A 12,831-nucleotide genomic window follows, 5' to 3' on the forward strand; every position below is an offset into this window, starting at 1 on the left:
CCCATACATATGCTGTCTACCAGAAACCAACTTCAGATCTAGGGATACATACAGACTGAAAGTGAGAGGATGGAACAAGATATTCCATTCAAATGGAAATCAAAAGAAAGCTGGAGAAGCAATACTCATATCAGATAAAACAGACTTTAAAATAAAGAATGTTACAAGAGACAAGGAAGGACACTACATAATGATCAAGGGATCAATCCAAGAAGACAACATAACAGCTATAAATATATATGCACCCAACATAGGAGCACCGCAACACAAAAGGCAACCGCTAACAGCTATAAAAGAGGAAATTGACAGTAACACAATAATAGTGGGGGACTTTAACACCTCACTTACACCAATGGACAGATCATCCAAAATGAAAACAAACAAGGAAACACAAGCTTTAAATGACACAATATACCAGGTAGATTTAATTGATATTTATAGGACATTCCATCCATAAACAGCAGATTACACTTTCTTCTCAAGTGCACATGGAACATTCTCCAGGATAGACCACATCTTGGGTCACAAATCAAGGCTCGGTAAATTTAAAAAAATTGAAATTGTATCAAGCATCTTTTCTGACCATAACGCTAAGAGATGAGATATCAATTACAGGAAAAAAACTGTAAAAAATACAAACACATTGAAGCTAAACAATACGTTACTAAATAACTAAATAACCAAGGGATCACTGAAGAAATCAAAGAGGAAATCAAAAAATACCTAGAGACAAATTATAATGAAAACACCATGGTCCGAAACCTATGGGATGCAGCAAAAGCAGTTCTAAGATGGCAGTTTATAGCAATAGAAGCCTACTTCAAGAAACAAGAACAGTCTCAAATAAACACTCTAACCTTACACCTAAAGGAACTAGAGAAAGAAGAACAAACAAAACCCAAAGTTAGTAGAAGGAAAGAAACCATAAAGATCAGAGCAGAAATAAATGAAATAGAAACAAAGAAAACAATAGCAAAGATCAATACAATAAAAAGCTGGTTCTTTAAGAAGATAAACAAAATTGATAAACCTTTAGCCAGACTCATCAAGAAGAAGGAGAGGATTCAAAGCAATACAATTAGAAATGAAAATGGAGAAGTTACAATGGACACCACAGAAATACAAAGCATCCTAAGAGACTACTACAAGCAACTCTATGCCAATAAAATGGACAACCTGGAAGAAATGGACAAATTCTTAGACAGGTACAACCTTCCAAGACTGAACCAGGAAGAAACAGAAGATATGAACAGACCAATCACAAGCAATGAAATTGAAACTGTGATTAAAAATCTTCCAACAAACAAAAGTCCAGTACCAGATGGCTTCACAGGTGACTTCTCTCAAACTAGAGAGCTCACACCCATCTTTCTCAAACTCTTCCAAAAAATTGCAGAGGAAGGAACACTCCCAAGCTCATTCTATGAGGCCATCATCACCCTGATACGAAAACCAGATAAAGATATTACAAAAAAAGAAAATTACAAAAATACTAGCAAACAGAATGCAACAACACATTAAAAGCATCATAGAGTATGATCAAGTGGGATTTATCCAGGTGCTGCAAGGATTCTTCAATATATGCAAATCAATCAATGTGATACACCATATTAACAAACTGAAGAATAAAAACCATATGATCATCTCAATAGATGCAGAAAAAGCTTTTCACCCATTTATGATAAAAAAAACTCTCCAGAAAGTGAGCATAGAAGGAACGGACATCAACATAGTAAAGGCTGTATATGACAAACCCACAGGAAACATCATTCTCAATGGTGAAAAACTGAAAGCATTTCCTCTAAGATCAGGAACAAGGCAAGGATGTCTACTCTCACCACTATTATTCAACATAGTTTTGGAAGTTCTAGCCATGGCAATCAGAGAAGAAAAAGAAATAAAAAGAATACAAATTAGAAAAGAAGAAGTAAAACCATCGCTGTTTGCAGATGACATGATATTATACATAGAGAATCCTAAAGGTGCCATGAGAAAGCTACAAGAGCTAATCAATGAATTTGGTAAAGTTGCAGGATACAAAATTAATGCACAGAAATCTCTTGCATTCCTATACAATAACAAAGAAAGACCAGAAGGAGAAATTAAGGGAACAATCCCATTCACCATTGCAACAAAAAGAATAAAATACCTAGGAATATACCTACCTAAGGAGGTAAAATACCTGTATTCAGAAGACTATAAGACACTGATGAAAGAAACCAAAGATGACACAAACAGATGGAGAGATATACCATGTTCTTGGATTGGAAGAATCAATACTGTGAAAATGACTATACTACCCAAAGCAATCTACAGATTCAGTGTAATCCCTATGAAATTATCAGTGGCATTTTTTTACAGAACTAGAAAAAAAAATCTTAAAATTTGTATGGAGATACAAAAGACCCCAAATAACCAAAGCAGTCTTGAGGGGAAAGAATGGAGCTGGAAGAATCAGACTCCCTGACTTCAGACTATACTACAAACCTGCAGTCATCGACAATATGGTACTGGCACAAAAACAGAAATATAGATAAATGGAACAGGACAGAAAGCCCAGAGATAAACCCATGCACCTAGGGTCAACTAATCTATGACAAAGGAGGCAAGGATATACAATGGAGAAAAGACAGTCTCTTCAATAAGTGGTGCTGGGAAAACTGGACAGCTACATGTAAAAGAATGAAATTAGAACACTCCCTAACACCATACACAAAAATAAACTCAAAATCGATTAGAGACCTAAATGTAAGACCAGACACTATAAAAGTCTTAGGGGAAAACATAGGAAGAACACTCTTTGACATAAATCACAGCAAGATCTTTTTTGATTCACCTCCTAGAGTAATGGAAATAAAAACAAAACTAAACAAATGGGACCTAATGAAACTTAAAAGCTTTTGCAAAGCAAAGGAAACTACAAACAAGACGAAAAGAGAGACCTCAGAATGGTAGAAAATATTTGCAAACGAATCAATGGACAAAGGATTAATCTCCAAAATATATAAACAGCTCATGCAGCTCAATATTTAAAAAACAAACAACCTAATCCAAAAATGGGCAGAAGACCTAAACAGACATTTCACCAAAGAAGACATACAGATGGGCAAGAAGCACATGAAAAGCTGCTCAGCATCACTAGTCATTAGAGAAATGCAAATCGAAACTACAGTGAGGTATCACCTCACACCAGTTAGAATGGGCATCATCAGAAAATCTACAAACAACAAATGCTGGATAGGGTGTGGAGAAAAGGGAGCCCTCTTGCACTGTTGGTGGGAATGTAAATTGATACAGCCACTATGGAGAACAGTATGGAGGTTCCTTAAAAAACTAACAATAGAATTACCACGTGACCCAGCAATCCCACTACTGGGCATATACCCAGAGAAAACCATAATTCAAAAAGACAAATGCACCCCAATGTTCACTGCAGCACTGTTTACAATAGCCAGGTCATGGAAGCAACCTAAATGCCCATCGGCAGACGAATGGATAGAGAAGATGTGGTACATATATACAATGGAATATTCCTCAGCTATAAAAAGGAATGAAATTGGGTCATTTGTGAGACGTGGATGGACCTAGAGACTGTCATACAGAGTGAAGTAAGTCAGAAAGAGAAGAACAAATATCATATATTAACACATATATGTGGAACCTAGAAAAATGGTACAGATGAACTGGTTGGCAGGGCAGAAATAGAGACACAGATGTAGAAAAGAAACATATGGACACCACGGGGGGAAAGTGGCAAGGGTGGTGGTGGTGGTGGTATGAATTGGGAGATTGGGATTGACATATATACACTAATATGTATAAAATAGAAGACTGATAAGAACCTGCTATATAAATAATACAATAAAATAATTTTTAAAAAAAGTAGGGAATTACCTTAGTCAGTTCAGGCTGTCATAACAGAATACCATAGACAGGGTGCCTTAAAGGACAGAAATGTATTTCTCACAGTGTGTGGGCTGGAAGTGCATGATCAGGGTGCCAGCATGGTTGGGTTCTTTCAGGTTGCAGACTGCCAGCTGTTTATTGTATCTTTACGTAGCAGAGAGCACAGAGAAGCAAGCTCTCCTGACTCTTATAAGGGTACTAATCACATTCTTGAGGGCTCCACCCTTATGACCTCATCTAATCCTAATTATCTCCTCAAAGCCCCATGTCCTAATACCATCACATGGTGGGGTGGGGTTTCAACATATGCATGTTGGAGGGACACTAACATTCAGTCCATAACAAGAATCATGTTGAACTGAACAAATACAATTAAGTATGAAGGGGACTTAATATATCATAAAAGTGAACAACAAAAAAGGAAACTACTTACACTATGTAATTTATTGGTGTGCATCATACACAAACATGTGTGTATGTTGTGGAAAATCTGTGGTCAACTTTTTTTCTCTCAGGTATGTTCTCTTTTTTAAAGATATAAATCAAAAAGCTGAATTTTTCTTCAGAAAACCATTGTTTTAGAACAAGAAAGGTTACATTAAAAATGCTTCATGGTACATTATAAAATATTTTTTAAAAAACACAAAATTTTCATTAAAGACCATCAGAAATGTTCAAAGTGCTTCATCTCATCAAAATAATTACACTAATATTCTGAGCTAGGTATTTTAAAACATAAGCTCACATATTTTTATAAGTTAGCGTTCTTCAGTTTTTCAGAACTTTGGTTTCACAAGTTAGGATTAAGTCATAGATAGCTATACTTTTATTCATTTTGACTCATCAGAAAAGAAATTTTGTATTATATGTATATACATATGTATGTGTATATATATATATATATATATGTAAAATACACAATTGATACCCTTTTAGTTAATCAAAACCACATAAAGGCTTTTATTGTGTCACATTAGATCTCATGGGCCTTAGAAATTTTCTTCATCCACGTCACCCACAAAGAAATTTCCCAACCATGAGAATTTTGCAAAACTACAACCTAGATGATGGTATTGGTCATGCAGGGAATTAAATGTAAGTAAAAACAGAGCTTCAAACGTGAAATATTATGTCAGAAACAATACTGCGACCAACTGAAAGGAAGGATATTTATATGCAGAAAAAAAAGTTCTTAAGCTCCCCAAATATTCCAAAGATATTTATGTTTATTGTTTTAAATAGAAATTGAAAAATTGCATTAGATAGATACAATGTTTGTATTTTAGTGATTCCAGAGTTTAGCTCCAATATATGTATCTTAAAATATAAGTATCTGTGGTAAAATTTTATGGAAATTTTATCCTTATTACCTTAAATACTCCTCCAGCAGAAGTTGAAACCTGAATTATTTCCCATGTTATGCTCAGGTATAAATTTTGTTTCTAAGAAGCAAAAGAAGTTCATTACCACCAGTAATAAGTTTAACATTGAGAAGCTAGGGAAGTTTGCTTAAAGAGATAGAATTTTAAAAATCACTTTCTGATGAATTATTTAAAAATACTAAACCAACATTTGATAATATCCCTATTTTCAAAATAAATCGGCCAAAACAAAATCATAATGACTATGTGCTCCTCATTATAATTTACCTCATTATAATTTATAATACTCTTACATAGAATAAAATCATCAATTTCAGGGAGGCAAACGTGATTGCTGTAAGCCCCAGAAATGTGTAATTTGTAAGAAAACTGTATTCCCATGAAATCAAAACACCTGTATCTCTTACCAAATTTTGAACTGTTTAAATATCATACTTTATTATCTGCTTTCTGATTGAGCAAGAAGAATGAAGCTCAAAGGATGACAAAATTAGGTTTTATGATATAATAAAATATGTATAATTATTATTCTTTACTTTCATGATAAGGAATATTTTCAATTGTACAATGAAGCAAACAACTTAAAATTATTCAGAGGTGAAGCAGATAAGCTTTTATTCCTTGGTTTGTGAAATATTCCACTTGAAAATCCAAACAGAATACTATATTTCTTCTTCAGTTTTCAACATTTTTAGCAGAAAATTGTTAAGGTTTCATCATTAAGGATAAACCAGAGGAAAATTTAACCTCTTATTTACTATGGCCATTCAATGTCTTGTAAAATAGAGCATGGCTTTGCATGAAAACTTTGGATTTTGATTCAATTTACAGTGAAACTTGGTAAAATCATAAAGCCTTACCTCATTAACCAACAATAATTTGTATGTATCTTGAAAAATGAAAGCCCTGATTTACTGTATGTTTGAACTAGGAAACAGTATACATCATAGTAAAATGACAACAAATATGCTCCATTATATCAGCAAACATCTGCAAAGATGGAATGCAGACTACCATTCACAGATACAAATGGCTGAGAAAGAATGTCAGCCAATGGTTAACTGCAATAATATTAAATCTTTATTTTCTATTATTATAGTTCTTTTCCTTCCCCAATGGGGAGTCCTTTCTATCAACTGTATTATCACAGATTTAATCCAGTTTTAATACCTGATTCCAATGACACCTGATAAGCAGAAGGGAAAAACCACATAGCTCTCGTTGTCAGTAAAAGATACCGGCAAAAGATAATCTGGTCAACCTTGATCTAATGGAAATAAAAATGACAGATGAATTCAATTTAGAAGGGTGAAATAAAAGCATTTATATTTCACTCCTCTGCTATGAAATCCCTCCAAAAATAGCATAATAATAAAAAATTGGGAAGAAAAATGAAAACCATATCTGTAATTACAAGTAATTGACCATAAACTATAATAAATATCTTTCAAATGAAGAGACATTTGCACTAACAGGAGAAAGAATATTGACTGGCATACATATCCTGATAGGATATAGATCTTACTGAGTGTTAGGGTCCTGAGATGTCCTCCAAAGACTGAAGCCACCATGACATGGAGTATGAAAAGGCAAGAGAAAAGCATAGGTTTCCAGTTATTTATTCCCAAATGGTAGAATATGGGGGTAAAGCCGTGTGGTAGAGCCAGTGGACTCTACTTGATAGCTGTGAAACAGCCTGCTGGATGATATGGATTACTGGCATTACAGTGGGAGGAAGCAGCCGCAAGGCACAGGGATATTAGCTCGGGGCTTTGGGACAGCCTGGAGGGGTGGGATGGGGAGAGTGGGAGGGAGGGAGACGCAAGAGGGAAGACACATGGGAGCATATGTATATGTATAGCTGATTCACTTTGTTATAAAGCAGAAACTAACACACCATTGTAAAGCAATTATACCCCAATAAAGATGCTAAAAAAAAAAAAAGTTGGAAGAAGTGGCAATAACCATTAAAGCACTAACAACGCAGAGAAAGTAGAACCGAGAGTTCTACACCGTGAGCCAAATAGACCACCCAGATGTCAACAACAGAGAAATAACATGGTCCCTGGGCAGAAGATAAAACAGATTTGGGGAGGTGGGCTTGAAACCTGAAAGTTAAATAGCTGCTGTGGGCTGATCTGATTCACTCTCCCATCACTTCCCACACTATAGTTCAGTAAATAGCTGGCTTCATTCAGTGATTAATAGAAAGAAACCAGCCTGGAACATAGGCAAAGGACAAAAACACAATGGAAAAGCAGATGAAGTTCATACCAGGGAAGAAATTTTTTTCAGGAAACCGAGGAAAAATTTTTATAAATAGTTCTCTGTAGTCTCAAATAAATTATAGACATGATCTCATTAAGAGAGTGAGAAGCTCAAAGAAGAGATATTTGAATGAAGAGATTATAAAAACAAGCAGGAAGAAATGAAAAAATGAAGTGGCACAGACCAAGAAAGCAAGAGAAAAGAAGAAACCCATTATGAAGATGAAAATTATTTTAGAGGTTACAAAACAGAGTAAACACAACTGAAAACTCACTTGGGTTATGGCTGACAAAAGTTGACAACAAGTTTAAAAACATAAAAGTGATTGTAGAGAATACTATAAGGAGATATGGAAACAAAAGAACATTCTGAAAAAAATCATTTAGACACATAATAGGAAAAAAATAATTCCTGAAATAAAGACTGAAATCTGGGATAAAAAGACATGGTGTCCATCAAATCTTCTGCTTTGATTAAACACTATAAAAATTTCAATAATTTCTTAAGTTTTACCCTTATATTTTTATCTTAAATTTAGACAAAGGTAAATTTAATGCTTTAAAATTATTTAACAGCATTCATATATGGCAAATTTGGCTCCTAAATTTACAAAATTCTGTCTTTTAATCAATCAGTCTGCTTTTCAAAACAAACATCTATACAAAAGTATCTGGCATGATATTCATGAAATATTAACAATTTCTCCATGGTGGGATTTTGAGACTCTTTTTAATTTTCTGCAATACCTATCTTTATTTTTAACAATCTCATAGCATTTTTACAAATGACAATGAAGTCACTGGGATTAAAAAAAGAATTAGAAGGCAAAGATTAATTGAGAGGGAAAAGAAAAGTTAGACATCTCAATCTTTGTACTACCTCAAGATTCATGGCCCTCCATTCCATAGCTCATACAGCAATCAAATGATTTCTCTAAAACAGAAGCATAGCATGTTCATTTTCATCTTATTATCCTGGAAGATTTTTAATAAATTGCCACTAATCCAGGATCACATCTAATCTCTTAGGTAATTTACACAAAACTCTCTCTAATCCACCCCAGCAGGTCTTTCCAACATCAGCAACCTCCCACGTTCACCTTCCCTCCCAATACCTTGAACTATTTGTAGTAAGAGTTCCCCTTGAAGTTCCAAATCTATATCTCTTTTCAAGCTTCAGATGGTGGTACAAATGTGCTTTTGTTGCTTGTGGGAGTAGGCAGAGGTGCAAGAACTCCCAGTCATTCTACAAAATTCAGTTAATATCTCTGTGGAGTCTTCCCTGCCATCACTCTTTTTGCTCCACATCAACAGTCATAAAATTACATGCATCCTTTTTTTCCACCATCTATACCAATGCCATGCCAAGTAATATTAGAGCCTGATGCAAAAGGAAAAATTATTAATACTGATCCCATATTTATTTAAAATTTGGGTATTTTGTTTCTCATCAATTTTTGCATAAATTTTGATTTTTTTAAATGATTGAAAAATGACCTTTCAAAGTTCATTCCAGCTCCGTGCTTTTATCTTTGTCACTAACTTCTCTATGATTCATGTCCATCTGTGAAAAAGGGTGACTCTACTCTCTGCCGACTTGAATTCAAGATTTGTGAGGTCCAATTTAAAGTACACATTATTCAAATGCTCTGTATGTATATAAATGCAAGTCCTTTTCAACTGTGGATTAATCATGTAAATATATTATCATCCCTAGTCATGCCTGGAGGAAACTAGAAGTTATTATGTAGCAGTTAGTGGCCAACTTGGAATTGAAAGCTAGAATATAGATCCTGGTACTAAAGAAAACAATTCTGAATTTCATCTTTAAAAGATAGAAACATACATCGGCTTCCCTGGTGGCGCAGTGGTTGAGAGTCCGCCTGGTGATGCAGCGGACACGGGTTCGTGCCCTGGTCTGGGAAGATCCCACATGCCGCGAAGCGGCCGGGCCCGTGAGCCATGGCCGCTGAGCCTGCGCGTCCGGAGCCTGTGCTCCTCAACGGGAGAGGCCACAACAGCGAGAGGCCCGCGTACCGCAAAAAAAAAAAAAGATAGAGACATACAAAAGTATCATTCTCAGCCATTCTTCTTCACAAATTGCCAGGATTTAGGCTCTAATAATGACCCTTGTGACATTTTCTCATAGTGAAAAGTGACTGGTTCTTCACAAAAGTGTTCCATTTAACACAGCTCTGAGTTATTGAAAAGATAGAAATGGTGCCCAAAATAAAAAATTTAGTTTTGAATTCATTTGATGGAATTGAGTTAAGGAAAGCAAACTATGCGTTTTTATTACTAACGCTGTGTGCAACTGAAATAATTTCTTTTCATACGAATGAGTAAACATACTTGTCAATTTATTCTTCCAATTAAGAATCCCTGGTTAAGTTTTGTCCTTTCTCTTTGTTTGGCCACCTGATTTATTTTAAGATCTTTTTCTAATACAAAGGTAAGGAAAAAACTGTGAATCCACCTGTATCACTGATCTACAAATCTAAAATCATTTATTTTTATCCCTTTAAAAATCTGTAAAAATTTACAGAAGAATTTCTTTTTAAAAAAGGAAGCCAATGAACTATTTCTTAAGAATAGGCTAACAGACAAGCAAGGAGTATATTCCTTACCAAAGAGATAAGGTCATTTTTTTGGAATAAAGACCAATCATAGCTTCCAACCACAATTTCAAACATTGTCCTCAAGGCTAGAAATCTACTCACATTCATGAAATAATTTATTATCAGCTTTTTTGTATAGGTACTTTTTATTAAATATATACATATATACAAATTTTACTGGGCTTCATATTACTGGCATCAATTTGTAAATGAGGGGTTTGGATTGGATGATTTCTAAAGTATTCTTCAGCCTTAAAATTATTGATGATTCTAAGAAATACCTAGAGACATAGCCAAGAAGGAATTCTCAGATATGACCCACAAGTAATATTTGGCGTTTGCACATTTTACAGGTCTCATATACAACCATTCCAAGGCAATGCAACAACTAAAAAACTAATGCCAATTAATTAATATCATTTCTTTTCTAAAAAATAAGAGATCCTGTTTGCAAGGTGGCCATTTCTACCAAAATGTTCCCCAAACACCCAGAACACATTCATTCACATACCCCAGATCAGGAAGAGAGAAGTACAGAAGAAAAATCTTGGAAGTAACACAGTAAAAAACTAGACCCAGATTTAGTGGCCTAGGACTGCTGCAAGAAATTCAATTAAGTTGTTAAGCCTACCTAATGAAAAAGAAAAATCAGCTCATGAAAATCCTGATAAATTGCCTAACAGAGTCAGCAGTATTCTACGCCCTGGCTATAATTTTTTTTCTTTACTCCAGGCCTTTGCTGTTCTTTTAAAATACTCACCTTCATTATGAAACTATACAAAAACTCCCCCTTCCAAAATAAACACAGAACTGCCCAGAAATACAGAACTATGGACACAAAAACTCCCTAGAAGCTTAGCATTTCACCAGTTGATATAGCTCTATGTTGGGAAAAGCATCTAAAAAGCCTTGTACTGGATTCCTAATTCTGATGATTCTGTGATTCTGATCAAATTTGAGACAGGTAATCTATAAGGTCTTACAGTGCCCAGATTTCTAGTTTGAGGTACACAGTGCTTTGCACTTAGAGAACAATCTGTACCACATTTTCGTTATACTCTGAAGTCAATTGCTGAAGTTGTGCTAATGTGTACTAATCTCAAAAGTGGCTATATGAAGAATACACTTGTTATCCTCTATCAATATAGGAGAAACAAATATTTTGAATATGTCATCAGACTCTAAATAAATTTCCTCCATTAAAGAATGCAGTGTCTGCTGCTAGTTGATGGTTCATTAGCATGCATTGACTGTTCTACTATTTGAGTAACATTGCAGGTAAAGGTGAATAAGCTTATCTAGAGAGACAGTGTCTAGCATAGTGCCTGGAACGTGGTAGGCTCTGAATAACTATATGTTGAAAGAATACATAACTGAATGAACTATTATCAAAAGGAATTCATACAATAAGTTAAACTTTGGCTCAAAGCACAAATTTTCAAGTCAACTGTTAAGTCCTGTTTGGCCAACATGCAGGGAACACATTTTCCCTGGTCTCTGTCTTTGTTGCAGCAGAGGTTTCACTCTATTGGTCAGTATTTGTTGTGTTCCATTTTCCTTTTAAAAATGTTTCATTTAACAGGGAAAGTCCTTTTCTTGAAGATACTAAGAGGATCTCCAAAGGTCACCGCATATCATATCCGATAATTCTGATTAAGGGCAGTGCCACTGGGAAATTTAGGGTGGCTGGTTGATATTCATAGTGTGTATTAGAAAATGTCATAGTCTGTTTTCAAATTTCAATGCATAAATATGCACCATGGATCTCTAATAGCCCTATTTTTCTTGTCCCAACTTTCCAGGATGGTCTGTATCCTGTCTAATTTGAATGTTGAATTGATTCTATTTAAATCATCTTTCTGAAATGAAAGATGGCTCACTTTCCCTTCACTGAGGAATTAATTAACTCTCCCAATGACTGGCTTGAATTTTTTATATGGAAAACTTACATGGAATTTTTATTTTAGTGAAGAGCAACTGTTTATCTTTAAAAACATTTAAAAAGACATTCTGCATGAAGTTCATCATCTTTTAGGAAATTATTATAGCAACAAAATTACATTAGACTTTCTGATTTCTCCATAGTGTCCTTAGATAAGTAAACAACCCAATAGACCATATTAAAAGCCCCAAATGTTACTGGAAAGAGAATGCGGGCATATTTGTCTATTTTACTTGTGCCAGATCCAGAAGGTGGTGGAGCCGAGGGAGCAGTAGTGGCTGACAACTTCCCAGAAGCCCCTATGCTATTAACTGTGGTCTTAATTCGCTCCAGTCTTGATCCAAACACATGCTGGGCAGAAGCAGATCCAACTGGAACTTTTCGGGGCACGTACCCAGTTCTACTAGGTGGAGAAGGATAAGCAGGTGGAATTGCTCTTGCGGCGGATATAGTTTCAGCTGCATTTGCATGGCTGAATGGGTTTGGACTGGAAGCTAAGTAAGACTGTGCTGTGGCTTCAGAAGATCCTTGAACAACCGTGGAAGACTTGCTCGAATGGTTTCCCACCTCAGTTCTGTTGCCAACATCAGATTCAGAGTGAACCAAGGCATTGGCTCTTTTTCTCATGTTCAGATTGGCATTTGAGTTCTGAAAAGGTATATTAAAAATTATATTGGCTATGTAATTTTATGTAGAGTTATACAAAATTTAAATGG

The 12,831-nt window shown here is 35.1% G+C and overlaps 1 protein-coding gene across 3 annotated transcripts in view; it reads right to left on the reverse strand.

Annotated features, from left to right (window-relative positions):
* Window positions 1–12,022: 12,022 nt before the first annotated feature.
* The window catches only part of GABRA4 (gamma-aminobutyric acid type A receptor subunit alpha4), a 64,237-nt gene continuing 63,428 nt past the window's right edge, over window positions 12,023–12,831 (reverse strand). For 2 of the 3 annotated variants that reach the window (XM_032632743.1, XM_032632742.1), the window contains one exon: window positions 12,230–12,763. In XM_032632743.1, the coding sequence (XP_032488634.1) occupies window positions 12,230–12,763 (534 nt within the window). Of the gene's footprint in view, window positions 12,764–12,831 lie in introns of all 3 variants that reach the window. The other variant, XM_032632741.1, reaches the window with a different exon arrangement.

The sequence above is a fragment of the Phocoena sinus genome, chromosome 5 (genome assembly GCF_008692025.1).
Source record: "Phocoena sinus isolate mPhoSin1 chromosome 5, mPhoSin1.pri, whole genome shotgun sequence".
Taxonomy (NCBI): domain Eukaryota; kingdom Metazoa; phylum Chordata; class Mammalia; order Artiodactyla; family Phocoenidae; genus Phocoena; species Phocoena sinus.